Consider the following 27,477-nt stretch of genomic DNA (forward strand, 5'->3'; position numbering starts at 1 on the left):
TGAAATATTGAACTTTTTTTTCCAACACAGATCTACGGAAGACAAAGAAATGATGAATGTCTCTTTCCTGACCTCCTCTTCAGACAGCATTCATCCAGAGTCAGTGCTCATCCCAGTGCTCTACTCCCTTATTTTTCTGGTGGGCACAGTGGGCAACAGCCTAGTTCTGGCAGTCTTGCTAAGGAATGGCAAGATAAATAACACCACCAATCTTTTCATCCTGAATCTAGGCGTGGCCGATCTCTGCTTCATTATTTTCTGTGTACCTTTTCAAGCCACTATTTACACCCTGGACAGCTGGGTCTTTGGCCCCTTCATGTGTAAAGCTGTGCACTTCTTCATATACCTCACCATGTATGCCTCCAGTTTCACCCTCACCACCGTCTCTCTTGACAGGTAGGATAAGCTTTCTTTACTTTTCTTTCTTTTTATTATTTTTTTAAAGAGAAAATATTAAACCGGTAGTTATGTTAGTGATGAAATTGGTATTAGTATTTCAGGTACACTTTTTAACCTCCCTGGCGTTCTATTAAGATCGCCAGGGCGGCTGCGGGAGGGTTCTTTTTTAATTAAAAAAAAACTATTACATGCAGCCAACTAAAAGTTGACTGCATGAAAGCCCACTAGAGGGCGCTCCGGATGCGTTCTTCTGATCGCCTCCGCGATCAGAAGTAACAAGGAAGGCCGCATTGAGCAGCCTTCCTTGTTTTGCTTACCTCGTCGCCATGGCGACGAGCGGAGTGACGTCATGGACGTCAGCCGACGTCCTGACGTCAGCCGCCTCCGATCCAGCCCCTAGCGCTGGCCGGAACTGTTTGTTCCGGCTACGCTGGGCTCGGGCGGCTGGGGGGACCCTCTTTCGCCGCTGCACGCCGCGCTGCGGCGGCGATCAGGTAGCACACGCGGCTGGCAATGTGCCGGCTGCGTGTGCTCCTTTTTATTTCATCAAAATCGGCCCAGCAGGGCCTGAGCTACACCCTCCGGTGGTAATGGACGAGCTGAGCTCGTCCAGACCGCTAAGGAGGTTAAAGGAGTACTGTAGGGGGGTCGGGGGAAAAAGAGTTGAACTTACCCGGGGCTTCTAATGGTCCCACGCATGCATCCTGTGCCCGCGCAGCCACTGACCAATGCTCCAGCCCCGCCTCCGGTTCACTTCTGGAATTTGCGACTTTCAAGTCCACTGCACCTGCGTGGCCGAGTCCTCGCTTCCGCTGACATCACCAGGAGTGTACAGTGCAGACCCAGTACAGTCTGCGCTCCTGGTGATGTCAGCGGGTGCGAGTACACAGCCACGCAGGCGCAGTGGTTTTTCAACTTTTAATTTGCAAATTCCGGAAGTGGACCAGCGGCGGATACTGGAGCATCGGGGAGTGGCTGTGCGGGCACAGGATGTCTGCGGGGGACCATTAGAAGCCCCGGGTAACTTCAACTCTTTTTCTCCCGACCCCCCCTACAGTAGTACTTTAAAAGGACAACTGAAGTAAGAAGGAGGCTGCTATATTTATTTCCTTTTAAACAATACCAGTTGCCTGGCAGTCCTGCTGACCTATTTGGTTGAAGTAGTGTCCAAATCACACCCGAAACAAGCATGCAGCTAATGTTGGCAGATCTGACAATAATGTCAGAAACACCTGATATGCTGCATGCTTGTTCAGGGTCTATGGCTAAAAGTATTAGAGGTAGAGGATCAGCAGGATAGCCAGGCAATTGGTATTGTTTAAAAGGAAATAAATATGGCAGCCTCCATGTCCCTACCCTACTACATCAGCTCTATCATACATTTGCTACAAGTACTTTTTGAAAATGCCAGCAGTCTGTCCTCACTCATCCTCATTTGAGAAGGCAGAATAGTTTGCTGTGAGGTCTGCACTCTTACAGGTCAGTCTTCTTGTGGTTTTGGCACTTAGAAAGTATTAGTGATACTTTATGTTTATGTCTGTGGTGCAAAACAGTTCACACATAAATCTGCACATTTCCAGTCCAGTCAAGTACTATCCTGTCCAGCATGTTTTTCATCCATTTTCTATCAGTCTTACCAGATTGGAATGGAAATGTACACCTTTTTGTGTGTGAACACAGCCACAGAAACGAGTGCAAAACTGATACAAAACTGCCAGGGCTGGGGTGGAAATGTACACCTTTTATGTGTGAACCCAGCCATAGAAACATATACAAAACTAATACAAAACTAACAGGACTGGACCGAAGTGGAAATGTACAGATTTATGTGTGAGCACAGTGATAGAAATACATGCAAAACTGATGCCAACTGTCAGAAACTGACAGGACTTGGCTGGACACCTTTTTATGTGTGAATCAAGCCTTAATTGTAAGCTACTCAAGCTAGTGCTGATCAACATGTCGCCACAATATAAATATGGAAAACATCACATAGACTTTTAATACAATAAGACATCAGTAAATGTAACTTAAAGTGATACTGTAGGGGGGTCGGGGGAAAATGAGCTGAACTTACCCGGGGCTTCTAATGGTCCCCCACAGATATCCTGTGTTGGCGCAGCCACTCCCCAATGCTCTGGCCCCGCCTCCGGTTCACTTCTGGACTTTCTGACTTTAAAGTCAGAAAACCACTGCGCCTGCGTTGCCGTGTCCTCGCTCCCGCTGATGTCACCAGGAGTGTACTGCGCAGACACAGACCATACTGGGCCTGCGCTGTGCGCTCTTGATGACATCAGCGGGATCGAGGACACAGCAACGCAGGCGCAGTGGTTTTCTGACTTTAAAGTCAGAAATTCCAGAAGTGAACCGGAGGCGGGGCCGGAGCATCGGTGAGCGGCTGTGCGGGCACAGGATGTCTGCGGAGGACCATTAGAAGCCCCGGGTAAGTTCAGCTCAATTTCCCCCGACCCCCCTACAGTATCCCTTTAAGCTGCACTGACAATCTTGCAGGAAATCAGTCAGTCATAAAGTACCGTTAAAACGTGAAGCTCTTTATACAGCAGATAAAGTAACCTCTTTCTTCCAGCTGTTGGGCTCAGGTTACAGTAACTAACCTACAAATTCCATTTCTGCTTTATCACTAAATATCACTTTGCTCATTGCATAAGAGACTGACACTATCACACCCATCTGTCTTTATATATGAAGAGTCTCCTAGGATGAGAGTCACTGGAGATTAGATGTGATCTTACAAACCTGGTGTGACGCTATTCAAAATGATCTGCCAGCCAACATTGCTAAAAGGTTGAAGTTGGTTAAAACTCTGACATAACATTCAATAAACATGGGTTTCCTTACTTTTATGACATTATATTATATAGTTATCGTATTCAGAATCTGTAGTCAGACAATATCACTTGTGCACAAAAGCACAATCCCAAAGTACAGTTTATCTGCTCTGAAAGCTGCCATTGCATTTGATTGCATAGCTGCTGTATTTGTATATTAAAATCTATCTAGTGATCACTTCTCAGCTCTTTCTGCTTCTACAGCAGAGAGAGTTGTCCTTGCTGCTGGCTCTATACTAATTGTAGCAGACAACGGGATGTAAACAAATGATAATGTTATCACCTCTTCGGATGTGGACAGAAACTGCCCACTGGAACAAGGAGCTTTACACTGAAGAACAAAGTGCTGCGTTTCTGCTATTGAAAACACTGTAATCCTGTAACGATTGGTGTCAGCAACACAGATTTTTTCTCATTATTGGTGATCTGCAGTATCACCAATAATACAGATGCTATACCTGATTATGTGGTGATCTGCAGAATCATCAATAATACTAGTATAGCTAGACACAGGACACCCAATGTGGAATAGTGTTTTGGTGTGACAGTATTGAGGAGATGAGATCTCCCGAGGAGCGGGAGATTCAGACAATACTGCAGCCAAGAATTCCCTGAGGGACAGGGAATTCAGACTGCATCGCAGCCAGTGGACACCTGAGGAGCAGGAACCACTGACTGCGCTGCAAGGATAATCACCTGAGGAGCAGGTGATTAAAGACCACAGTACAGCTAAGGATCCCCTGAGGAGCAGGGGATTCAGACTGTACTGCAGCCAGTGGATCCCTGAGGAGCAGTAGTGTCCAAATCACACCAGAAACAAGACGGAAGGCTGCTTCAGTGTTAAGGTTCAGGCACAGTCGGCAACAGTAATCAGATAGGCAGAAGTACCGAATCAGCAACAGGAGAGTAGTCAGGGAAGCAGAAGATCATAACAGATAAATAGTAGCAATATAGCAATATCCTAGTCTAGACTCTAGGTGTGAAGTCCTTGGTTTCAACACCTGGGATCTAGACTAAAGTATAGTACACAGATATCACAATGCAATTAGTACTTTAAGCTATCAACGGAAACTGGCTAAGTGTGGATCATCAGCTCCAGCTGCTTCTAACACACTGTGAGATCTGACTAAGGTCTGAGCGCTAACACGTTAGCGTTTGCAACAGCAGACAACCAGCAACTGACAGGCAGGTCCTATATATACTCCAAGCGCTCCACAGCAGATCAGCTGACCGGCAGATCAGCTGACTCCCCTTCTATTTGCATAAAGGTCCTGTCACCTGGCGCGCGCGCACAGCTCTCAATCTATGTGCAATAGAAGGACCAGGCGAACCAGCAGCATGTAACTGCGCGGCAGAGGCCGCCGGCTGATACGCGGAGATTGCCCATGCGGCGGTATCTCCGCTATCCTTTACAAATCCTGGTTTGTGTTGAGCCTTACAAGCTGCTGCTTTCAGGAATCTTTTTGTAAATAATGGTAGACCAGAGTATTGTTCTGTGTTAGCCATCGGTAAAAGCAAGACGTTTTCAATCAGGATGATACCATTTATTGGCTAAATAAGAAGAAAAATAGCAAGCTTTCAGCTAATAAGCCTTCTTCAGACTCAGTTCCTGTATGACACAGACTCAATGACACAGGAATTGAGTCTGAAGAAGGCTTATTATCTGAAAAAATTACTTTTTTTCTTCTAAGTTAACCAATAAATGTTTTCATCCTAAATCAATACTTATTACGTATGTGTTTAAAGATAACCCCTTGTCATTGCGCCTGCTATGCAAATTACCTTCTTTTTTTTGCAATTTTCTGATTTGTGTAGGTAAGTTGGCCAGCCGACCAGACAGACTATTCAAATACTTTTTTACATTTCATGGATTTTTTTTTTTAAGATATGAAATACAAATGTTTGCTCTATGCTAAATCCAAGTGACCGTTCATGGCGTTCTCCGGTCCAGAAAAGCCTCAGTTTATAAAAAAAAAAGGTGCAGGCACAAGATTACAATAGGACAACTGTGGATACAATTTTGCCTTTTTAAAAACAGATGTTTTGCTATAATTCAGTTTTCAGTGAGCAACTGCGGTTTCCCATGATGCATCACTTCCAAATATGCAAATCATCTCTTATGCCCCTGTAAGCCAGGTCCACATCCAGAACGGCTGGTGTATAGTGAGCTTATAGCTTATAAGCGTACAACCTGTCTCAGACTTTCTGCTCCACATCCGTGCTTTCTGGTCTCTGAGCCCCTATACTTTCCTATTGGTACTGGGTCACCATGAGCTATCTGGGTATTACGGGATTGGAATGGACAACTATTAACCTCTTCAGGACCACAGGCAGACTTTACCCCCCCCCCCCCCCCCCCCTAAAGACCAGGCTATTTTTCACAAAAATGGCTACTGCAGCTTTAAGGCCTAGCTGCAGGGCCACACAACTTAGCTCACAAGTGACCCCCCCCCCTTTTTTTTCTCCCCACCAACAGAGCTCTCTGCTGGTGGGGTCTGATCGCACCCCAGATGGTTTTTTTTATAAATATTTGCCTTTATTTTTGTGATATTTTTACTATTGTTTTCCTCCCCCCAGCCCCTCCGCACCCCCCCAGACCCCCCCCCCCCCGCCACTTCACAGCGGATCGCTTTTGTCCATCTGGAGGGGACAGCCGAGTGACACGGTTGTCCCCTGTACAGCGCTGCCTTAGATCGCAGCACTGTAAGTACTAAATAGACTGCACTCGCTGCTGGGAGACTGAAGGCGCCGTTAGGTGGTCTTGGGGCTGCCCCCACGGTCACGCCCATCGGTGTGACGCGGTCCTGTACAGGTTAATTAATTAAGAGTAGGAACACTCTAGTCAGAATCGCATATGCGTTTTCCACTATGTGCTATGTAAAATGCATATGCGATTCTGCCTGGTGCGTTTCTATCCTAAAACGTTCAGAAACTCTGGCTGTGGTCTAATATGATGATGTGATAGTAACAAGAATGTTTTAACTGTTCCCTATCGTCACATATAAAATCAGCTACATGTTTCTCTGGTAACTACTTCACTACTGAGGGGTTTTCCCCCTTCTGTACCAGAGCAATTTTCACGTTTCAGCGCTCCTTCCATTCATTAACCTATAACTTTATTACTACTTGAATGATTATGAAATAATCTATATCTTGTTTTATTCGTCTTTCTTTGGGTGGTACCTTTTGCCAATAATTATTTTATTCTAAATGCATTTTAACAAGAAAATCGCGCCACATGTCCCTGTGCTGTCCCCCGGTAGCCCTGGGATCAGTGAACGAGAACATGGTTCCCGATCACCGATCCGTGTCCCCAGCAGAAAAACCAAAGCGCTCTTACTTCAGTCTCTCTGCAAATAACATTTTCCGCATCCTCCTTGTGCTTCCGGTTAGCGAGAAGCACAAGGAGAAAAAAAAAACTCAAGGTGGCCATCTTGTGGCCAAATAGTAAAACTACATCTACATATTTTTTACACTACATTTTACACATCTAATGACATTAAAAATTAATTATTTCACAAACCAAAATATTACCCAAATAACATTTTTAATGGAAAAAAAAATTACAATAATAAAATAAAAAAGACCTAAATAGTTACCTAAGGGTCTGAACTTTTTAAATATGCATGTGAAGGTGGTATACTACGAACATTTTTTAAATTATAAGCTTGTAAATAGTGATGGACGCAAAACACAAAAATGCACCTTTATTTCCAAATAAAATATTGGCGCCAAACATTGTGATAGGGACAAAATTTAAATGGTGTAATAACCGAGACAAACGGGCAAATAAAATAAATAGGTTTTAATTATGGTAGCATGGATTATTTTAAAGCTATAATGGCCAAAAACTGAGAAATAATTATTTTTTTTCCATTTTTTTCTTATTAATCCTGTTAAAATGCATTTATAAAAAAATAATTCTTAGCGAATTGTACCACCCAAAAGAAAGCCTAATTAGTGGTGGAAAAAACAAGATATAGATCAATAAATTGTGATAAGTAGTGATAAAGTTATTAGCGAATGAATGGGAGGTGAAAATTGCTCTGATGCATAAGGTGAAAAATCCCCGCGGGCTGAAATGGTTAAAACCCACACATTTTATTAGCCCATTTGTTCCGAATATTAAAACATTTAAAATATTTCCCTAGTACAAGTATGGCACCAATATTTTATTTTGAAATGAAGGTGCATTTCTTCAATTTGTCGTCCATCACTAATTACAAGACCATCATTTCATAAATGACATTAATATACCCTTTTGACATCCATATTAAAAAGTTAATTCCCTAAGGTAACTACTATATATTCCGGCGTGTAAGATGGCTGGGCGTATAAGACGACCCCCAACTTTTCCAGTTAAAATATACATTTTGGGATATACTCACCCAATAAGATGACCCTTTTTGACTGTTGGACATTTGTATACTGTACTGTATGTACTGGTGCTATACTGTATAAGCAGGTGCAGATACTGGTTCTGTACTGTATGTGGTACCCAGTATACAACAACCAGCCAATCACAGCAAGCGATGTATCTCACCAGTGATTGGCTGGTTGTAGTATACAAAGCCTCTACAGTGAGATGCCCCCTCACCTCAGCATCGGGACCGCGTTAAGTCACTTTCTTCCAGGAATCCTGGCGAGTGGATTTTCCTCTACCATACTTGTACAGCACCGCTCTTGCTATTATCATACGGTCACCGCATACAGCCACGGGCGTTTTTGAGCTCCCCCCCACCGTATGTGGCAACCGCAGATTCTCCAGTCCCACTCCGAAGTTTCAGCACCCGCCGTATAAGATGACACCCGGCGTATAGGACGATCCCCGGGATTTTGAGATGATACTCTTGTCTTTCTTATACGCCAGAATATACAGTAATTATGTATTTTTTAATGTGTCTTTTTTGTTATATGCATGTAATTTACTTAAAGGGATACTGTAGGGGGGTCGGGGGAAAATGAGCTGAACTTACCCGTGGCTTCTAATGGTCCCCTGCAGACATCCTGCGCCCGCGCAGCCACTCACCGATGCTCCGCCCCCCGCAGACATCCTGTGCCCGCGCAGCCGCTCACCGATGCTCCGGCCCCGCCTCTGGTTCACTTCTGGAATTTCTGACTTTAAAGTCTGAAAACCACTGCGCCTGCGTTGCCGTGTCCTCACTCCCCGCTGATGTCATCAAGAGTGCACAGCGCAGGCCCAGTATGGTCTGTGCCTGAGCCGTGCGCTCCTGGTGACATCAGCGGGAGCGAGGACACAACAACGCAGGTGCAGTGGTTTTCCGACTTTAAAGTCAGAAATTCCAGAAGTGACCCGGAGGCGGGGCCGGAGCATTGGGGAGTGGCTGCGCCAACACAGGATGTCTGCGGGGGACCATTAGAAGCCCCGGGTAAGTTCAACTCATTTTCCCCCGACCCCCCTACAGTATCCCTTTAACTATGTGAGAGGGAGGGAGATAAGGGGTTAATTTTAAATGTATATGTATATATATATATATATATATATATATATATATATATATATATATATATATATATATATACACAGTATATATATATATATATATATATATATATATATGGGTCTTTTTTTATTTTTAATAAATAATTGTAGGTGTAATTTTATTATTTGGCCACAAGATGTCCTCGCCTATTATTTCCTATTAGCGTACTATAAGTAGGCGAACAGGAAGCAATGCGTGGACGTGTTACTCTGATAGTTACAATGATCGTGGCATGTCATTGATGATGGCGATCATTTAAACGGGGACTTAGATTAATGAATGGGAGCTGTGTTCCAATTCATTCATCTCCCTTCTAATGGGTGGTGAAAAGTACCTGCGAGGGCGCGAGTGGCGGCCGGCCATCCACCGCAGTAGACAAACATCTATGTCACTGTGCAGGAACTGAAGTCCTGCGGGATGCAGGGATGAGCAGAAACTACGCCAGTGCGAATTTACGCATCATAGTTCGCATCTACGCATCGTAGTTCAAAGGTGAAGTTTCAAAACTACGCTTATGAATTTACGCATAGCGAAGTGCCGCTACATGTAGTATAGGTCCACTATGCGTAGTTAACATGTGTATTGCATAGTGGACTATGAATGCGTTACTCGCGTTTAAATATCCGCATGCGATTGTATGCTTACAAATTTACGCATTGGAAAGACAAGACAAATAACATTTATATTGCGCTTTTCTCCTGGCGGACTCAAAGCGCCAGAGCAGCAGCCACTAGGGCGCGCTCTATAGGCAGTAGTAGTGTTAGAGAGACTTGCCCACGGTCTCCTACTGAGTAAGTGCTGGCTTACTGAACAGGCAGAGCTGAGATTCGAACCCTGGTCTCCTGTGTCAGAGGCAGAGCCCTTAACCATTACACCATGCAGCCACCAAGGGGAATGTATGCATAGGAGAGTATGAGGCCTAAAGGTGGCCACTAACTGTCCAATTTCTAGCGAAAAATCGTTCGAGCGATTAGAAATTCTGATCGGACGAAAAATCGTTCACTACACCATCAACTAACCAATCTTTGCTTCCTATCTATCACGACCACCAGGAAAATCCAAATTTTCGTTCAACGAAAATTCATTCGGGCGACATTTTTTTCACTAGTTCATAATCGATTGTGTCCACCAATGGAGATTATTTACAAGCAATCCGATCAGAATTTCTGATCGCTCAAACGATTTTTCGCTAGAAATTGGACCGTTAGTGGCCAGCTTAAGTATTTAGCGGAGGAATTAATGCGTAAAAATTTTTAAGGAAAAAGATAAGGAAAGGTGGGGGGAAAGGCTGCGCACCTTTCAATTGCAGCATGTGTTTAGGGATGCACAGCTTTTCCCCCCACCTTTCCTTAACTTTGTAACTATGTAACTGTCAGGTTAGCTGCTCCCAGCCCCTCCTCCTAATTTTCCTGTTTGCATGATAAGTAGTAGCAGATTTGCATATGGTTTGCATCTGAATTGAATGCGGAGTGTGCAGAAAATCTATTTAGGTGCTTCACACTGAGCTGGTGGTCATTACAGATGCAGCCTTAGTGGTATGCGCTGGCGTTCTCCTCGCTGTTCAACCAAATGTAAGTTACACATTTTTTTTTTTTGCATAGCTGCTCCCGAGGTTTTAAATTTAGGTTAGGTCGCTTGCCCGGAGGTTTGCCTCACCGTGGCGCAAGTGTCTAGTATAATATACTTTGCATGCAAACCATATTGGAAGCTAAAGTTCCTCCTAGTTTAATAATTGTTAGCACTTGTCTTGGATGCAGGGCATGCGTTTTTCAGTCTGGCAGAGGCGGTGTATGCCTGTGCGATTAACCATTCAATTGCAACATGTGTTTAGGGATGTGCAGCCCCACCTTTCCTTAACTTTGTAACTATGTAACTGTCAGGTTAGCTGCTCCCAGCCCCTCCTCCTGAGTTTCCTGTTTGCATGATAAGTAGTGGCAGATTTGCATATGATTTGCATCTGAATTGAATGCGGAGTGTGCAGAAAATCTATTTAGGTGCTTCACACTGAGCTGGTGGTCATTACAGATGCAGCCTTAGTGGTATGCGCTGGCGTTCTCCTCGATGTTCAACCAAATGTAAGTTACACATTTTTTTTTTTGCATAGCTGCTCCCGAGGTTTTAAATTTAGGTTAGGTCGCTTGCCCGGAGGTTTGCCTCACCGTGGCGCAAGTGTCTAGTATAATATACTTTGCATGCAAACCATATTGGAAGCTAAAGTTCCTCCTAGTTTAATAATTGTTAGCACTTGTCTTGGATGCAGGGCATGCGTTTTTCAGTCTGGCAGAGGCGGTGTATGCCTGTGCGATTAACCATTCAATTGCAACATGTGTTTAGGGATGTGCAGCCCCACCTTTCCTTAACTTTGTAACTATGTAACTGTCAGGTTAGCTGCTCCCAGCCCCTCCTCCTGAGTTTCCTGTTTGCATGATAAGTAGTGGCAGATTTGCATATGATTTGCATCTGAATTGAATGCGGAGTGTGCAGAAAATCTATTTAGGTGCTGCACACTGAGCTGGTGGTCATTTCAGATGCAGCCTTAGTGGTATGCGCTGGCGTTCTCCTCACCATACAATTTTTTGCATACGGGCATAAGCATCCGCATACACTACGCTTCGCACTACACGTAATTGCGTATCTTAATGCGTAGTCTACGAAATGCATACGAAGCGAATATTTGATTTTGAAGCCGTAATTGCGTAAAACTATGCGTAGTTCCAGCGTAGTGAAGTTGGCTGACTACGACCATCCCTGAATTGGAAGATGAAGAGGAAAGGATTCAGTAACAGGGACCAGTACCTCACATTACCTGCATTGGTTCACACTTGGTGCTTTTTGCAGCACTTTGCTGATCTCCCGGCAATCAGCAAAGCGCTGCTGCTTATGTATCCCTATGGATATGTTGTCACTGCAGTGTTTGCAATCAATTGCAAATGTGCTGCAGTCAGTGCTTTAGTGACAAATGCGCTGTGATTCTCGTTCTATTGAACAGGAATCACAAGCACAAATTGTGGTAAAATGTGAGTTTTTGCCAGCCAAATCGCAAACGCCGTTCAGCGCTCAATCTGAACCCGCCCTCAATGCTTCTTTAATGACTTCACCCAGCAGGCTATTGTACCCTTCCTGCCAAGAGCCATATTCACCTTTGCTCTATTAGACATTTTCTGTGCCCGGTGGAAATTACATTAGGAGAAAATCCTGCTAATCCTGCTGAAGCACAAAGGGGAGAGAAAGTATACATAGAGTAGTGTCACAGTTGTCCGGCACCAACGCGATCGGCTGATGCCAGGTAAGTGTGTTTTCTGGTTGCTTGAGACTCCATGGTAGAAATAGGCCTAGCTAATACAGCACTATATTCTACTCGGTATACATACCATGAACTCTGTATAAATACAGTAATTGAAAGTCTATAAACCTTGGGGGAGTCGGGGAGCCAGTCTTTAAGCACAGCAGAGCCCACAAACTAAGAAGCTGGCCTTCAAGGCTGAGTACTGCCGGTGATTTGTGCTGGTTGGTTGAGACTTCTGGTTAGTTGAATTCTGCATAACCAGGACTCTACTGTATATGTGGCAAAGATCATCCTGTATTGAAACAGTGTGTTTATCAAAGAGTACCTGTAACCATAAAAAAGTTAGGTCCCTCAGTAGGAGAAGCCTCTGGATGGTCCAAAGTCTTCCCCGGTCTCCTTACGCCCCCTCCTGCGCTGCGCTGGGACACTGTAAACAATCTTCGACATGAAAGTCAGAGATTGCTTGCGGCCTTCCTTTCCTCCATGTATGAGCGTGGTTGCACTGCACAGGTGCAAAGCATGGCCAACGCCGGCCCAGTAGCACAGAGCCACTCATTCATGGCTGCTGGTACCAGTACAGCATGGTTGTGCACATACATGGAGAGAAGCATGGTCACACAGAAGAAGAGGGTCCTGGCAGGTAGAGGAGGGTTGGCGGAGGATTGTGGAACTCCTCTGAGACAACAAGAAGCTTACACCCCGCCGGCAGCACACATATATGTGCTATATGTGGCTGATACAGGGTTACACTAATAGCAAAGTCCTCATACATGCCATAGTCACCAAAATTACTGTGTATGTTAATAAGAGTCAACACAAGTCAAAAATAATCATTTTTAAATAAAGACCTTGTAGTTTTTGAGAAAAATAATTTTTAAAATGCAAAGGAATTTTTTTTTTTAAATTAGAAAAATGACAAATACTCCTTTTTGTAAAATCCATTTTCTCAAAAACTACAATGTATTATTATTATTATTTTATATAGCCAAAGTCAGCACGAAATCACACAAAAATTACGTGAATTTATAAATGCATTACATGAAATTAATTGAATGTCCAAATCATAATTACGTATGGCTGTAATTGAGTAAAATGTACGCAAAATTTTGTGTAATCTTAATTAGCAGCTTACGACCAACACTAATATATATGCAATTTATCTAAAAGAACAACAATATTGCCCTCCTGTGGCTTAATATTATTATTACAGCTTTTCATAGTACTCATTATTTAGACCAGACAAATGTTGCAATACTTTTCATCAGATGACAGAACCTAATTGGATTCCAGGGACTCATCAGAAGTCCCAGGCTACATTTGCCAGAGCAATCTTCCAAAGATCTGAATAAGTTTTATTTCCTGAGAATATTGATGAATGATAGCCCTAAATGAGGGTATGTATCGAAAGGGCGTGTGCTCATCATGGGAGAAGTCTACTAATGCCCAACCCTAATTCCACCCCTTTGTGGTGTCTAACCTAAATAACCCCTTTGGTGGGGATTAACCCTAATACCCCCTTGGGGGTGCTTACCCCTAACAACTCCCTCCCCCTTCCCAGGTGGTACCTAAACCTAAAAATCTCCCCCACGGCGCCTAACTTAAAAAGCCTCCCAATGGCACAAAAAACGTGAGTAGCAACAATAGTTGGAATTTTAGGTACCTGGAAAATGGCACTTCGCTAATGGTGCACGATAAAAAGCGGCAATAGATGGAATTTTGGGCACCCTAAAATTGTGGCTATAAATAGCAGACTCTTCACTACACGCCAGCTATTTATAGCCGCAATTTCCAGGACTTATAACACTTCAATAGACCGTCTTTGCAGAATTTTGGTGTGGCGACATTGAATGATTTAATTTACGGTTAGCGGGAGGAATTGTACATTCAAAATCAAAAGTTAAAGCGGAATATAACCCTGCATTTCAACTTTACTCTAAAACATTATTACATTTTTACTAGACCAGCATTGGAAGGGTTACACAGGGCTTTAAAGTCCCTAGAGATTTCTGCAGACGCATCTGAACTTCAGTTAGATACTTTTTGTTTACAAATATGTATCTAAGTGTTTATTGTGACTCATCTCTCTCACTGAGAAGGAGCTTGGAGGACAGCCAAAGAGTGTGTAACTGTTTATCAATAGATACATCTAACTAAATAGAATGTAACTATCTGAACGTCTGCACGGAACTTAAAACCTCTGTGTTTAACCCTTCCAACGCTGGTCTAGTAAAAAAAAAAATGCTTTTTGCATATAATATGCTGTAAATAATGTTTTAGAGCAAAGTTGAAATGCAGGGTTATATTCCGCTTTAATTAAGTTAGTCAATAAATGGTATCATCCTGATTTAAAACTTCTTACTTTTACTGATGGCGAGCGCAGTACAATACTACAGCTACTAAATTATTTTTATGATGGTTTCTTATCTAATTTTATAAGTTTATAAGCAAATCTATCTTGAGTACTATGGACCTCACGCCAAAAACAAATCCTTAAAGGGATACTGTAGGGGGGTCGGGGGAAAATGAGCTGAACTTACCCGGGGCTTCTAATGGTCCCCTGCAGACATCCTGTGTTGGCGCAGCCACTCCCCAATGCTCCGGCCCCGCCTCCGGGTCACTTCTGGAATTTCTGACTTTAAAGTCAGAAAACCACTGCGCCTGCGTTGCCGTGTCCTTACTCCCGCAGATGTCACCAGGAGTGTACTGCGCAGACACAGACCATACTGGGCCTGCACTGTGCGCTCTTGATGACATCAGCGGGAGCGAGGACACGGCAATGCAGGCGCAGTGGTTTTCTGACTTTAAAGTCTGAAATTCCAGAAGTGAACCGGAGGCGGGGTCGGAGCATTGGGGAGTGGCTGCGCCAACACAGGATGTCTGCGGGGGACCATTAGAAGCCCCGGGTAAGTTCAGCTCATTCTCCCCCGACCCCCCCTACAGTATCCCTTTAAGACCGGAATAATATTCATCATAAGTCCATAATGCATTTTTTCGTGTTTTGTGCTTTCATTTCCCTTGAAGAAAAATGCTACAAAATAAATGTTATTATAATTATATAACAAGCACTCAGTGATCATACTGAAGATGAAATAGAATATCCTACATCAAAAACCCATTTTCTGCTTTCAGCACATTTTCACAAAAATATGCTTTTTAAAATGTTTATGCAAATGAAGAAAAATGTTACCTTTAAAGAGGAACTCCGGTGAAAATAATGTAATAAAAAAAGTGCTTCATTTTTACAATAATTATGTATAAATGATTTAGTCAGTGTTTGCTCATTGTAAAATCTTTCCTCTCCCCGATTTACATTCTGACATTTATTACATGGTGACATTGTTACTGTGGGCAGGTTATGTAGCTGCTTCTAGCTGTTTTGGCTGTTAGAGACAGCTGTAAACAGCCATTTCCTGTCTGAGAACATTGTTACATTGTGGCAGTTTGCCCAGAGTACCGCGGTACCAGAGTCTCTTGTAGGAGGGGTTTCAGCACAAAATCAGTCACACAGCGCCCCCTGATGGTCTGTCTGTGAAATGCAATAGATTTGTCATGTAAAAGGGGGTATCAGCTACTGATTGGGATAAAGTTCAATTCTTGGTCGGAGTTTCTCTTTAAGCGGTCTTAATCCTATAAAAGAATACTATGTGACCATTAGTGGGATCTGACAGCTTGTACTGATCCTGGTTCACACTATGCTACATCCATTTTGAGCGGTAACTGATCAATTTTCCACTTACATTTTGGTTGGCCCATCTACTGATGCCCATTGTCATCTGTTAGTATTTGCATCACGCTGCATTTAATGTCCGTTCAGTGGACTGGAGATGGACGGAAGATTACAGTTCTCAGATGACAACATCCTGTTTTTCTAGGTGCATCTTCTTTCTAATTGTACTTAGAGCAGACTTTGTCATAGCGTTTAGAAAACTCCTACACTTTAACAATTAGGTCGTTCACACTAAAATATAATTTTGTAAAATGCCGCACAAAATAAGGAGATGCTGTCTGAGCTTGTCTGTTGGTTTCTTTCTCTCTCAAAGTGACCAACGTCACATGGACCAGGAAGTTCTTCCATAGGAACTTTGTCATCAGTGCTGCCATTAACCTCCCCGGGGATCATGGGTAGCAAAATCTGTCTGCTTTGCTTGTGGCTGCCTAAGCCGAATGTGGCCTAGATTTTACTATACTGGCTTCCTCTTTCCTGACACAATTGCACACACCCATGTCTAATGATAGCTGAGTTATGTGCGCCATCCAGAAGCCAATTTCATTAGCTGCTGAACATATGACCAATGTGAGTCTATCACAGAGATCAGAGAGGGAATTTATTGTTGTGTTCTTCTGCCCATGCACAGCCTGGCCACTGTCACGCTACCATGGCCTTCCTGGCCGCGGGAGGACAACAGGGGAAGTGCATCCAGCCTGGCCGCAAATGCCCAGAATAGCACAACTGGCTAAAACTGAGCTCAGAACGGGAGAAATTAGTAGCCATGGAGGACAGCAATGGAGTCCGCTGTCCATATGGAGCTGGAGGAAGTCCCAGGTAAGTATAAGTACCTGGTCTCAGGTTTCCTTTAAGGGACAAGAGCCATGTTGCCCCAAAGAGGTCTAAATGGAAAGAAAACAAGCTTGATCAAATAACTATAGAATTTTCCTATGTTTATTTCTGTCTACCTGGAAAAAGCTGCCTGAAGAGATACATTCAAAATACAATAATATGGGGTAGAGATGAGGTGTGTATACATATGCTATGACTGTCACCCATTGGGATTGGGACGTCATCTCTATGGCAACAGTTTTGGGCATGAGTTCCTACAGATGTATCCCTAACCTAAATTCAGCAAATTCAGCAAATTCAGAAGAGGAGCTGCAGGAACTTATTACAAGATTTGGTTGTGCCTGTCAACTATTTTCTGTGAGTGTCAACACCAGAAAGACCAATGTTATAGTTCAAGAAACAGACCAGCAGCCCAACAGCTGGGCGGTGCTACTCTTGAAGTTGATGATCATTTTTGTTATCTTGGCTCCACAACAACATCTGCACAACAACAATAGCAAAGAAATAGACTGGCATTGGTAAACCATCAACAACAGCTTGTGTTTATAGAAACGGAAAACTTACTGTTGCCACCAAAGTCCTTGTGTACCAGACCTGAGCACTCTTTTGTATGCATTGGGGACGTGTACAACATACGCCAAACCAGAACATCAACTTAATGCTTTCTACAAGCGCTGTCTAAGATCTTTATACACCAATAACACAGCACTTAAGCTCCCCAGGGGTCACATAAATCACCTATAAGGGATACTATATTTCTTATGTGGCCCTTCTGGATCAATATGATCAATCTTATTACTAATATAGTCAATATATATAAAGAGGTTCCAGACAGGATTTCCACAAATTCACAATAGGCCAGGTGATACAGTCTTTTCAGAGCCGGGACAGGGTCCTCCAGCACGCAAGGCTGAGACACCAAAGTGCGCTCCTCCATCCCTCCCACCCCAGCCGTCACACACTGATTGCTATTAGACTAAGAGGCCCCTCCCCCATCACTCCTACCCCAGCTGTCACACACTGATTGCTATTAGACTAAGTGGCCCCTCCCCATCCCTCCCACCCCAGCCGTCACACACTGATTGCTATTTCACTAAGAGGCCCCTCCCTCATCCCTCCCACCCCAGCCGTCACACACGTATTGCTATTAGACTAAGAGGGCCACAGGCCCCACAACCTCCCCAACACCTTAATATCTAGTTATCTGGCTTGCAGTCACTGCCATGTATCCACTTTTCTTATTTCTTTCTGCTTCATACACAATTAGGAATGATAGCTGAATGAATTGTGCGCCCCCTCCTACACTGCGCCCTGAGGCTGGAGCCTCTCCAGCCTATGCCTCGTCCCGGACCTGAGTCTCTTACAGTGCGCTTCTGTATTAAGAATAAGCAATTCTTCTTTTATGCACTATCAGGATCAGAACAGCGCTCCTCTTCTACTGTATCCTACACCTCCACCAGATTCACCCTGTGAGGTCGCCACTCACCAACAGCGGTGGGCCTGGATTACATAGGCCTTAATATGCCTCTGGGGTATTTACAGGCTCCCCTCACCCTCGAACCTCCTGTAGTCTTCCTTATACCAGCATTCCGTCACAGATCATCTGGGCATATTGCATGCATTGTACCTCAACAACAATAAACATCCTCATTGCGCAGCATATTTAAAACCAAGTATCTTTATTACTAGTTTACACTCACATTTGGTGCGGGTTTTGAAAGGCTTGCGGAGTACATTAACAGGCCCCCCCCCCCCCCGTGCGACCTCGCGGACTAGCCGCCGTTAGATGTAAAATCGGGTCCCCTAGCCGTCCTGTGCACCGCTACACCTCCTCCCTCCACACGTACTCCGGCTTCCGCATAAGGCTCCTCCCAATCGACTCATTCAGGGGATAGAGCCTTATGTGGGTTGCGATTCCTATCGCCGGCGGGGAAGCGATGACTTATCTCCATCTGCATTCCACCGCTTGTCACTTCCTGAAATGCCGCCCATTGGACAGTACAGTGGTCAGCGTGGCAGGAAGTGACGAGCGGTGGAATGCAGAAGGGGGCGAGTCATCGCTTCCCCGCTGGTGCCTGATAATTGTACACTGCGGTAATAGCTGGAGGGGGAGCACAGACCGGGGGGACTCAGGTGAGTGAGGGAGGGGTCTGACCACCTCTGTGCTCACTGCCCCCCTTCCTGGCTTCTACCCCCTCCAGCTCGGCACCCCCCACCCACTGCCAGGCAGGCACCCCCCCCCCCACTTCTGCCACCTGAGGAACCCGCCTCACCCCGCCTCATGAGCGGCCTGGGGCTGATTGCGGCGAATGGCCGCCACACTTGCCAGCGCCCGTTAGTAGGGGGATCAATGAATGGGAACCCTCTTGACATAATATGTACGTCAACAGGGTATAATACTGAAAGTTTGAAAATATGTGCTTGTAATTAGTGATGAACTCAAAACTGAAAAAAACTCACCTTTATTTCTATATATTTTATAACTGGGGAAAATGGCAGATAAAATGTGTGGGTTTTCATTATGGTAGCATGTATTCTGGTTGAACTCGATGAACGTATGTCTTTTTTCAACCCAAATAACTATGCAGCTACAGTATGTATTATTACCCCTATTAGTACCCCTAACGATCAGGAACAAATGTTTTAGGTGAAATAACCTATTGTCTATGCACATCTAACGGCACTTTACAGTACTTCTTACTGAAATGTTTAGACCTGTTAAAAAAAACAAAAAACGCTCAACTCGCCTACTCCGGGATCCCTTCACTTTCTTTTCCGCCCTGTCAGCTCTCCGTTTCTGTCGCTGAATCCTCTCATATCTGCCAGCATCCTCACCCCTATGTTGCTGATGCTTAAGTAACCTGAAAGCACTTCTGGGTCAGCGCTATAGCGGTAGAAATGCCAGCAGATACAAGAGAGCACTGCAGTGGAACAGGAGAGCTGACAGGGCAGAAAAGACAGCGAAGGGAACCTGGAGTAGGTGAGTTGGGCTGTGTTTTTTTTTTTTTACAGGTCTAAAATGATGGGGTTACAAGTGGGTGTGATCAGGGGTGTTCCTAGGGGGAATAACTGCAAATTCCCCTCCCCCCCATAGTGACGTTCTAGTCAGTTGAAGATTTCGGGTGACCAGGGGGTCACGGGGCACTGGACTGAAAGGTGCTGTGACATATGACACCATTCACAAAACGGCACCTGGAGCAATCAAACCCCCTCTCAGTTCAGCGGTACTTTAATTGTATCATTATTGGAATACTGACGATCCTATGGTTACAAGCTCATTGCCGTGGATTGTGTGGGTACATGCGAAAAGATAAATAGTTATTAGTCCTTGCAGTGATTACATCAGAATCAAATTTTTTATTTTTGCTGCTACTTGTACCTTCACTAAATGTATTTTTTGCGTCTTACTGTAAATGTCGCCTCACTGACCTCTCTTCTAATGGCTTCCATCGAACGTTGTCATTGAATGCCCAAGTAGACATCCAAAATCACAGGGCTCTATCCAGGAATGCTGAAGATATACATACAATAAAAATGCCTGTTAGCGATCCGTATAGGCAAACACTGTTAAAGAGGCTTCATTCCATCTGGTAACCGCATAACAGTATAGAGCATGCCCATAAAACGTTATAGCTTCCATTATAGGCTGTCCTGGGATTTATTGCGGGGTCCACTTGCCACAACTCTTCTTCACTAGTTTATAAATATGCCAAAGCAGCCATGCAGATTGGGACTGCAGAATACACCGTACCATATTAGGATAGACATCTATCCAAACGGGAAACCATTGCCAATGATACCGTACTACCCATTATAATTACCCTAAAAGGTTCTTCAATAATGTATTTACAGCGGCACAGAGCATATGGGATATTCACATAAAGAGTTGCCCGTTGGTTTCGCCAAAATCTACATTTGTACTTTTATTCATGGTCACCCTCTGGTAGAATATCCTTGACTTCTTTCTTGTCCTGTCAGGAAGTGGATTTATTTACCAAAGAGAGACAGCAGCAAATACCGGTACATTTTTTGTAGCTTGGGGGACAGTTAGAATCCATAAACAGTTCAAGCACGGCTAGCACTCAGAAGAGAATAAGATGTTTGATAGGTAAAGTTTGGTACCACCAGTAGGAGCAGAGGGAGGACTGGGACCTTTTGGCCTGGAGGGAAAACACAAGCTACAGGCTTGTCTTCATGGCCGCCCAAATGACGTCACAGGCGCACCACGTGCTGTATACCAGTAGTCACGTCACATGCAAATGCAAAAATACAGCAAGGACACTTGGACAGCATGACATGTAAAGTATAAATGCACTGGCACCGGGGAGCACATATTACATTTTGAATTACAACGGCCGGGGTTTCTGTCGCATTCATCGTTTGTGATTATCACACTTGGCCGACCACATCGGCCTGAGATTTCCCAGCATCTCAGATCGATCCATTCAACCAATTTCTACCTTAACCACTTAAGGACCAGGGGATTTTCTTCTTATCGGTGCTGCGTGGACTCTCCAGCCCGCAGCACCGATCAGGAAATAGCCAGGGCGATCAGACTTCCCCCTTTTTTCCCCACTAGGGGGATGTCCTGCTGGGGGGGGTCTGATCGCCGCCGGCTACCCGCACTTTCCGGGGGGGGCTCTTCAAAGCCCCCCTCCGGAGCGCTTTCCGCCCTCCCCGGCTTTCCCTCCCTCTCCCTCACCTCCTGAGCGGCGCAGGACGGATATCCGTCCTGCACCTGATAGGATAGGCTTCTGCCTATCAGATGCCGGCGATCCCCGGCCAATCAGAGGCCGGGGATCGCCAATCTACGTCATGGCGCTGCTGCGCAGCAGCGCTGTGTGATGTAAACAGCGGGGATTTCTTCCCCGCGCGTTTACATTTTGCCGGCGTGCCGCGATCGGCGGCTCTCCGGCTGTTTACGGAGACACCCTCCGTGAACTGGCATGGAAAGGCCGCTCGTTCAATCGGCCGTTTCCATGCTATACCACTAACGACCCGCCGACGCCTATGGGCGTTAGGCAGTCGTTAAGTGGTTAAAGGAATACTATCGATTGAAACGACTTTTTTTTTTAATAGTCTATATTAGTGTACACATTACCACTAGTGCTAGGGGCACTTTATTTATTCACCCAGGTCTCTCTTTCGCTATCCCTGCTTAAAAATTCATTTCTCACACAGCTCATAGTAGTTTGGGTCACCCTGAGCTGCTTGGTTACTCTGTCACACAGCTCACAAATATATGTCACTGTGTCACTCACAGCATGCAGCAGACATGAGGAGAAATAGGCTGATCTGAGGTGGTAACAGGTAACTAAATGAGCTGTAATATTTCTGGAATATAACTAGCTATAACACTAGTCTGTGTTTACACTCAGACTGGCTGCCTGCTTGAGGCATTCACTCCAGGATGCATCCACTTTACAAGCTGCTGAGAGGGGCAGACCACTGTCTACAATTAGCATTATTAGTATCTTTATCAGTAAAGAGAAGCAAAGATAATAAACACACATTGCTAGAATCTTTAACCCCTTACCACCATATCAAAAAGATTCTTTCAGCAAGGTCATAATTAAACTATAAACTGAGGAGTTGATAGCAACTCCCCTGTGCAGAGACATGGTCTAGCCCTCTGGGAGCCCAGTATTAGATACATTTTGTATCCAACACTGACGCCAAAACTGACGGAGGATTTTACAGCTGAGAGGAACAGCTGTGTGAGGAATCAAATTGCTCCTAGTACTTGTCCTAATGTGTGCTACAACATACAGCATTTAAAAATAAATGCATACATCGATAGTATTCCTTTAACTCAGTTAAATCTTTGATTGGGCATGTGTGTGGTGGCACAGATTCTCATCTGATTTGATAATTATCGAAATGGTTGGTGGATCGGCCATCAAGTTGAGAGGTGTATGGCCACTTTAATTCCCCAAGGCTCACCCCCCCCCCCCCCCACACACACACACATTTACGGTATGTCCTCCTTTTCACCACCATCTCTACTAGTTCCTCAAATATGCCCCTCTTCCATCTGATACCCCTCTCCCCCTTTACCAGACCACCATCTCCCTGAGCCATGCAACACATCATTACTAACCACCCTCCTAGCACCATGATCCATTTCTGCTCTGCGAATTCCTTAAGTTATGGCCAAGCACTTGCAGAGGGGAAGGGGAGCACTTGGTGCTCAAGTACCCCCCCTTTTTAAAAATCCATAAAAAGTCCCCTTTGGTTGTGAAAAGGAAGCCCCACCCTGGCTGTGATAAGCCCTGCCCACTGTGCACGGAAAGCCTAGTCCACCTGTGGGAAGCTCCTCCCCATCTGGGACACTTTGGAGTAAAGCAGTCCCATACAGGAATCCTAGTATAACCATCCCTGCAGCTGTATGGGAGTAGGTAAGATGGTGTCTCCTAAAAAGTTAGGTGTTTTTGGCTCCTTCCACTGTTTCTAACCTTGACATACAGTCACCTTGGCATCAATAAGTTGTATTTTCCCATTTAAATTAAACAAATCTGATTGGCTGTTTGTGGCCCACCCCCTTCCCAGTGACTGACTGTACCAGATTTGAGGCCTCTGCCATTAATAGTGTAAGAATGGCAAAAATGTAAATATTCCCCTTGAAAATCAATAGGTGCATTTTGATTGGCTGTTGTACGCTCTGCTCACTTTCCTGAATATGAATATGAATCCCAGTCATCCAGTGACCAACTGTGTCAAGTTTGAGAACCCTACCAACAACAGAATGTCTGAAATCAATCTGATAAATCTGATTGGCTGTTTGTGGCTCCACCCCCTTTAGTGAATTTGGACCCCAGTCACCCAATGAATGACTGTATCAGGTTGTGGCCTCTGCCATTAGTAGTGTAAGAGTGAGCAAAGTTTGAGAACCCTACCATTGACAGTATAAGAAGGGCTGCAGTTTATATTTTCCCACAGAAATTTGTTTTTGGATCCGCCCACTTTTTGTAACCTGGACACACAGTCACTCAATGACCAAGTTTGTGAGCTTTCAGGTTCCTGGCATCAAACGTGTGAATGGAAGCAGTTTATCCACCAAGGATATCTGATTGGCTGTTTGTGGCCCCGCCCCCTTTAGTGAATTTGAACCTCAGTCGCTTAATAACCGACTGTAGTAAGTTTGAAGCCTCTGCCATTAGCAGAGTAAGAATGGCAGCAATTTAAATATTAACCTTGAAAATCAATAGGGGAATTTTGATTGGCTGTTGTAGACTCCACCCACTGAATATTAATCCCAGTCACCCAGTGACCAAGTGTACCAAGTTTGATAACCCTGCCATTAACAGAGTAAGAATGGCTGCAGTTTACTGTTTCCCATTCAAAATGAACGGCTGAAATTTGATTGGCTGTTTTATGCTCCGCCCACTTTTCCTGGATTTGTAACCTCGGTCACCAAGTGACCAACTGTGCCAAGTGTGGGGACTCTGGAGTTTTTGCCTAGGTGATAATTTTAAACTTGTCAATAAAATGTCCTTTAAGCCACCAGAAAGCAAGAAAATACTCAAATTAATTTTGATAGTACTTTTTCATTTACTTTTTGGTACTTTTGTAATTGAAAAGTGCTGACAAGTTATTTTAAATCGAAGATGACAGATTATCTCCTGGGAGAAAACTCAGGTGAAAAAGTGAATTGCATATGGCCCGCTGGCTTTATTACTGTGAGAATGGCAGCCTTTTACATTATTTCCATTGACATGAATGGGTGAAATCTGATTGGCTGTTTGTAGCTCCGCCCAGGTGTGCAGGGGGGGCCCGAGACCCCCAGAACATATCATCCCAGGTAGTAAGGGATCTGTACACCAAGTGTGGTCGCGGCTGACCACGCAAGCGCTGCTTGGCGATGCACATTCTTGTTCATGCGCCCATGGCCGACAGCGCTCTGTGCAGGCACACTACGTACTTTTGACAACGACGCTTGCCGCCGGGCAGCGCCTGCACACACTCCGAGCAGGAAGAAGGTTTGGGGATCGGTAAGCTGTACTGGAGGGCGACTTATGTTGCACTAAGGTATCCTTTAAGAACCTGGTTTAAGATATATATCACTGGAAGGGAGAAGGTGCCCCAAAAAATGACCATGGATGTGATGAAAAGCACTGCCAAGAAACAGTTAGAGACTGCTTGAGATAAGGTTTTACTGCAGTAAAGTTCAAAGGATCATTAGCTCTGCTCTGTTTTATCACTTTTAAAATACAGTGTGGGGGTTGAAAACTGCAACTATGACAGAATGATTCAATGTTATATAAAAAAAAAAAAGCTCACTGTGGGTGATGAGGATGGTAGAGGTCACTGTGGGTGCTGCTGGGAGGGGATAGGTCACTGTGGGTGCTGCTGGGAGGGGATAGGTCACTGTGGGTGCTGCTGGGGATGGGAGTGGTCAGTGTGGATGCTGGGGAAGGGATAATTCAGTGTGGGTGTTGAGAGAGAAAGGTGAGCAGGGCCGGAGCTAACATAGGAAAAAATGGGCAATTGCCCCAGGGCCCCATAGTCTGTAAGGGCCCCCAAGGTGTCCTTCCCCCATCTTAGCTGTTGCTCCCCAGGGACTCTGCAGAGTCTGTTAAGTTGGGAGGTGATTGGGGGAGGGTCAGCCGCCAGCTCAGGGGCCCAGGAGGTAAATTTGGCTGCAACAAAGGGCCTCTAATGATGCTTTTTGGTCGGGGGGTGTCTGTTGGGCCCCAGGCTAATTTTGCCCCAGGGCCCAATTGTTACTTGAACCGGCCCTGCAGGTGAGGGCTGCCTCTCAACTCCAAAGTGTCCTGGTGTTGGACGGAGCTTCCCCGGGTAGTAGGCATAGTTTATCACGACCGGTGTTGGAGCTTATTTTGAGCGGCCAAAGGGGCCATTTTATTGCAAATAAAATGGCCCCTTCTGTGCAAATGCCTGAACAAACATGTTGTGCTATAGGTTCCCAACAGATTCCATCAGAGTGATTGAATCTGCCATAAATCAAATAGGAAATGTGATGTTTGCATAGTCTTTAGTGTTCCTAGTAAGCAATGCAGAAACTAGCAGAGCGGCAGGTGGCAGTGATCTGCTGAGGCAGCTGGTGGGCAGTTGGGCCTCTGCTGATTGTGAGGGAATTGCTGATGGTTGGGACCAAAGGCTCCTCTTACCTGTAGTTTTGTTACCAGGTGCTACAACTGAAAAGGAGAAAGTATTAAGGACAATTTTTCAATTAATCAACTCATAAACTGTATAAATATTTTAAATAAGTATTCAGCTTTTTGCTTTTATTCAACTGACTAAAGACAAAAAGAAAATGTGTGCGATATTTACTTTCAGGAGGCATTCAGTTGTGTTGTCCTTGGTTACATTGCAAGCAGCCGAATGCTGTTAATTATATTGGTTCCATTGATGTAAATCACATTTCTTACTGAATGATTTCTTTTATACACAGGTACCTCGCAATACGTTATCCATTGCGTTCCCGAGAGCTTCGCACTCCCAAGAATGCTCTGATGGCCATCACTCTCATTTGGAGCCTGTCATTGATCTTTTCCGGACCTTACCTGAGTTACTATCAAGAGTTTCAGATGGCTAATCTAACTGTTTGTCACCCTGTCTGGGAAATCTCCCACCGTAAGACCATGGACCTCTGTACTTTTATATTCAGCTATGTCATCCCGGTGCTCATTCTGAGCGTCACTTATGCCCGCACCATAAGATACCTTTGGACATCTGTAGACCCTATTGATGATATGTCAGAATCCAAGAGGGCCAAGAGAAGAGTGACCCGTATGATTATCATTGTTGCTGTTTTGTTCTGCTTGTGTTGGCTTCCCCACCACTTGCTTATTCTCTGTGTATGGTTTGGAAACTTTCCTCTTAACAACGTCACATATGCCCTGCGTATCCTGTCACACCTGGTGTCCTATGCCAACTCTTGTGTTAACCCCGTTGTGTACGCTCTGATCTCTAAGCACTTCAGGAAGGGGTTCCGGAAGATATTTCGCTGTTTGCTGTTGCGTAAGAGAGCAGCTAACAAGATCCATGTAGTTCCTGCTGCCCATGTTGGCGTCATCACGCTGGAAGTAGCATGTACGGAAGTGACCCAGTTGAGTGATGGCCCTTTGCATTGCTCTGCCTGTTGTCAGGAGCCCAGGAGCCCATGGGAAGATACAGAGAGAGTTGTAAATAAACGGGGCTCAGCATTCCACACATTCAATGTAACATAGGAAAATAAGAAGTAGCACGCTTAGCTTTACTTATAATCCTTGAAAGTAATCAGGAGCATTATCTTTCTGTAATTAAGATGTATTTCAAGGCACATGACTCTTGATCACAGTGAATGTTTGTATGCTGCCACATAAACACCCCCACCCACCTTCCGCCATGCGCATGCCGCACACACAAACATAATACCACAATAGATCTTGGAAATAGCCGACTGTCTCTTGCACATTGTGTTCCCTCACTTTAGTTATTCTGCAATCACCTATGCAAAGCAAATAAGCAGAGGAGTGGAAACATTGCAAGCTGTCACACTTTATGAGCCCTGGACAGCTCAAAAGACGCACACATGTGTATATTTCCCTATTCTATTGCCAATCAATCAACACCGGGCGCCAGGTGTGACTCTGACATTACACTGCTGTGTACTCCTTTTTTCACTGCCTGATGAAGCGGGTGTAGACCTGCGAAACGTGATGTACTAAACCCCTGGAGTGTACCATTAAATTTACCTTTGTTGAATAACACAGCATTCTTGTGTCTGCTTGAGGGAGGTAAGTCCACCACTGCCTCCTAAGCATTTTTTAAACATTTTAAATATTGTTTTTATCCTTTTGGCGCCTCTGTTAAGTTCATAATACAGATAAGAAAAAAGCTTGTCTCCCTCCCCAGACCTTTTTGAGGACTCTTTCA

General features: G+C 44.6%; 1 protein-coding gene across 1 annotated transcript; it reads left to right on the forward strand.

The window, feature by feature from the left end:
* Positions 1–52: 52 nt before the first annotated feature.
* GALR2 (galanin receptor 2) lies at positions 53–27,271 on the forward strand. Its single transcript, XM_068262458.1, has 2 exons — positions 53–396; positions 26,012–27,271. The coding sequence occupies exons 1-2, from the start codon at positions 53–55 to the stop codon at positions 26,787–26,789; spliced, it is 1,122 nt and encodes a 373-aa protein (XP_068118559.1). The 3' UTR covers positions 26,790–27,271.
* The last annotated feature ends 206 nt before the right edge of the window (positions 27,272–27,477 follow it).

Source organism: Hyperolius riggenbachi, chromosome 12 (genome assembly GCF_040937935.1).
Source record: "Hyperolius riggenbachi isolate aHypRig1 chromosome 12, aHypRig1.pri, whole genome shotgun sequence".
NCBI lineage: Eukaryota > Metazoa > Chordata > Amphibia > Anura > Hyperoliidae > Hyperolius > Hyperolius riggenbachi.

Bases quoted from the DNA above. Each gene is read 5' to 3' on its own strand.
- GALR2 (XM_068262458.1), top strand. From the start codon at position 53: ATGAATGTCTCTTTCCTGACCTCCTCTTCAGACAGCATTCATCCAGAG. The intron at 397-26,011 runs GTAGGATAAGCT...TTTTATACACAG, and splicing joins ACCACCGTCTCTCTTGACAG to GTACCTCGCAATACGTTATC.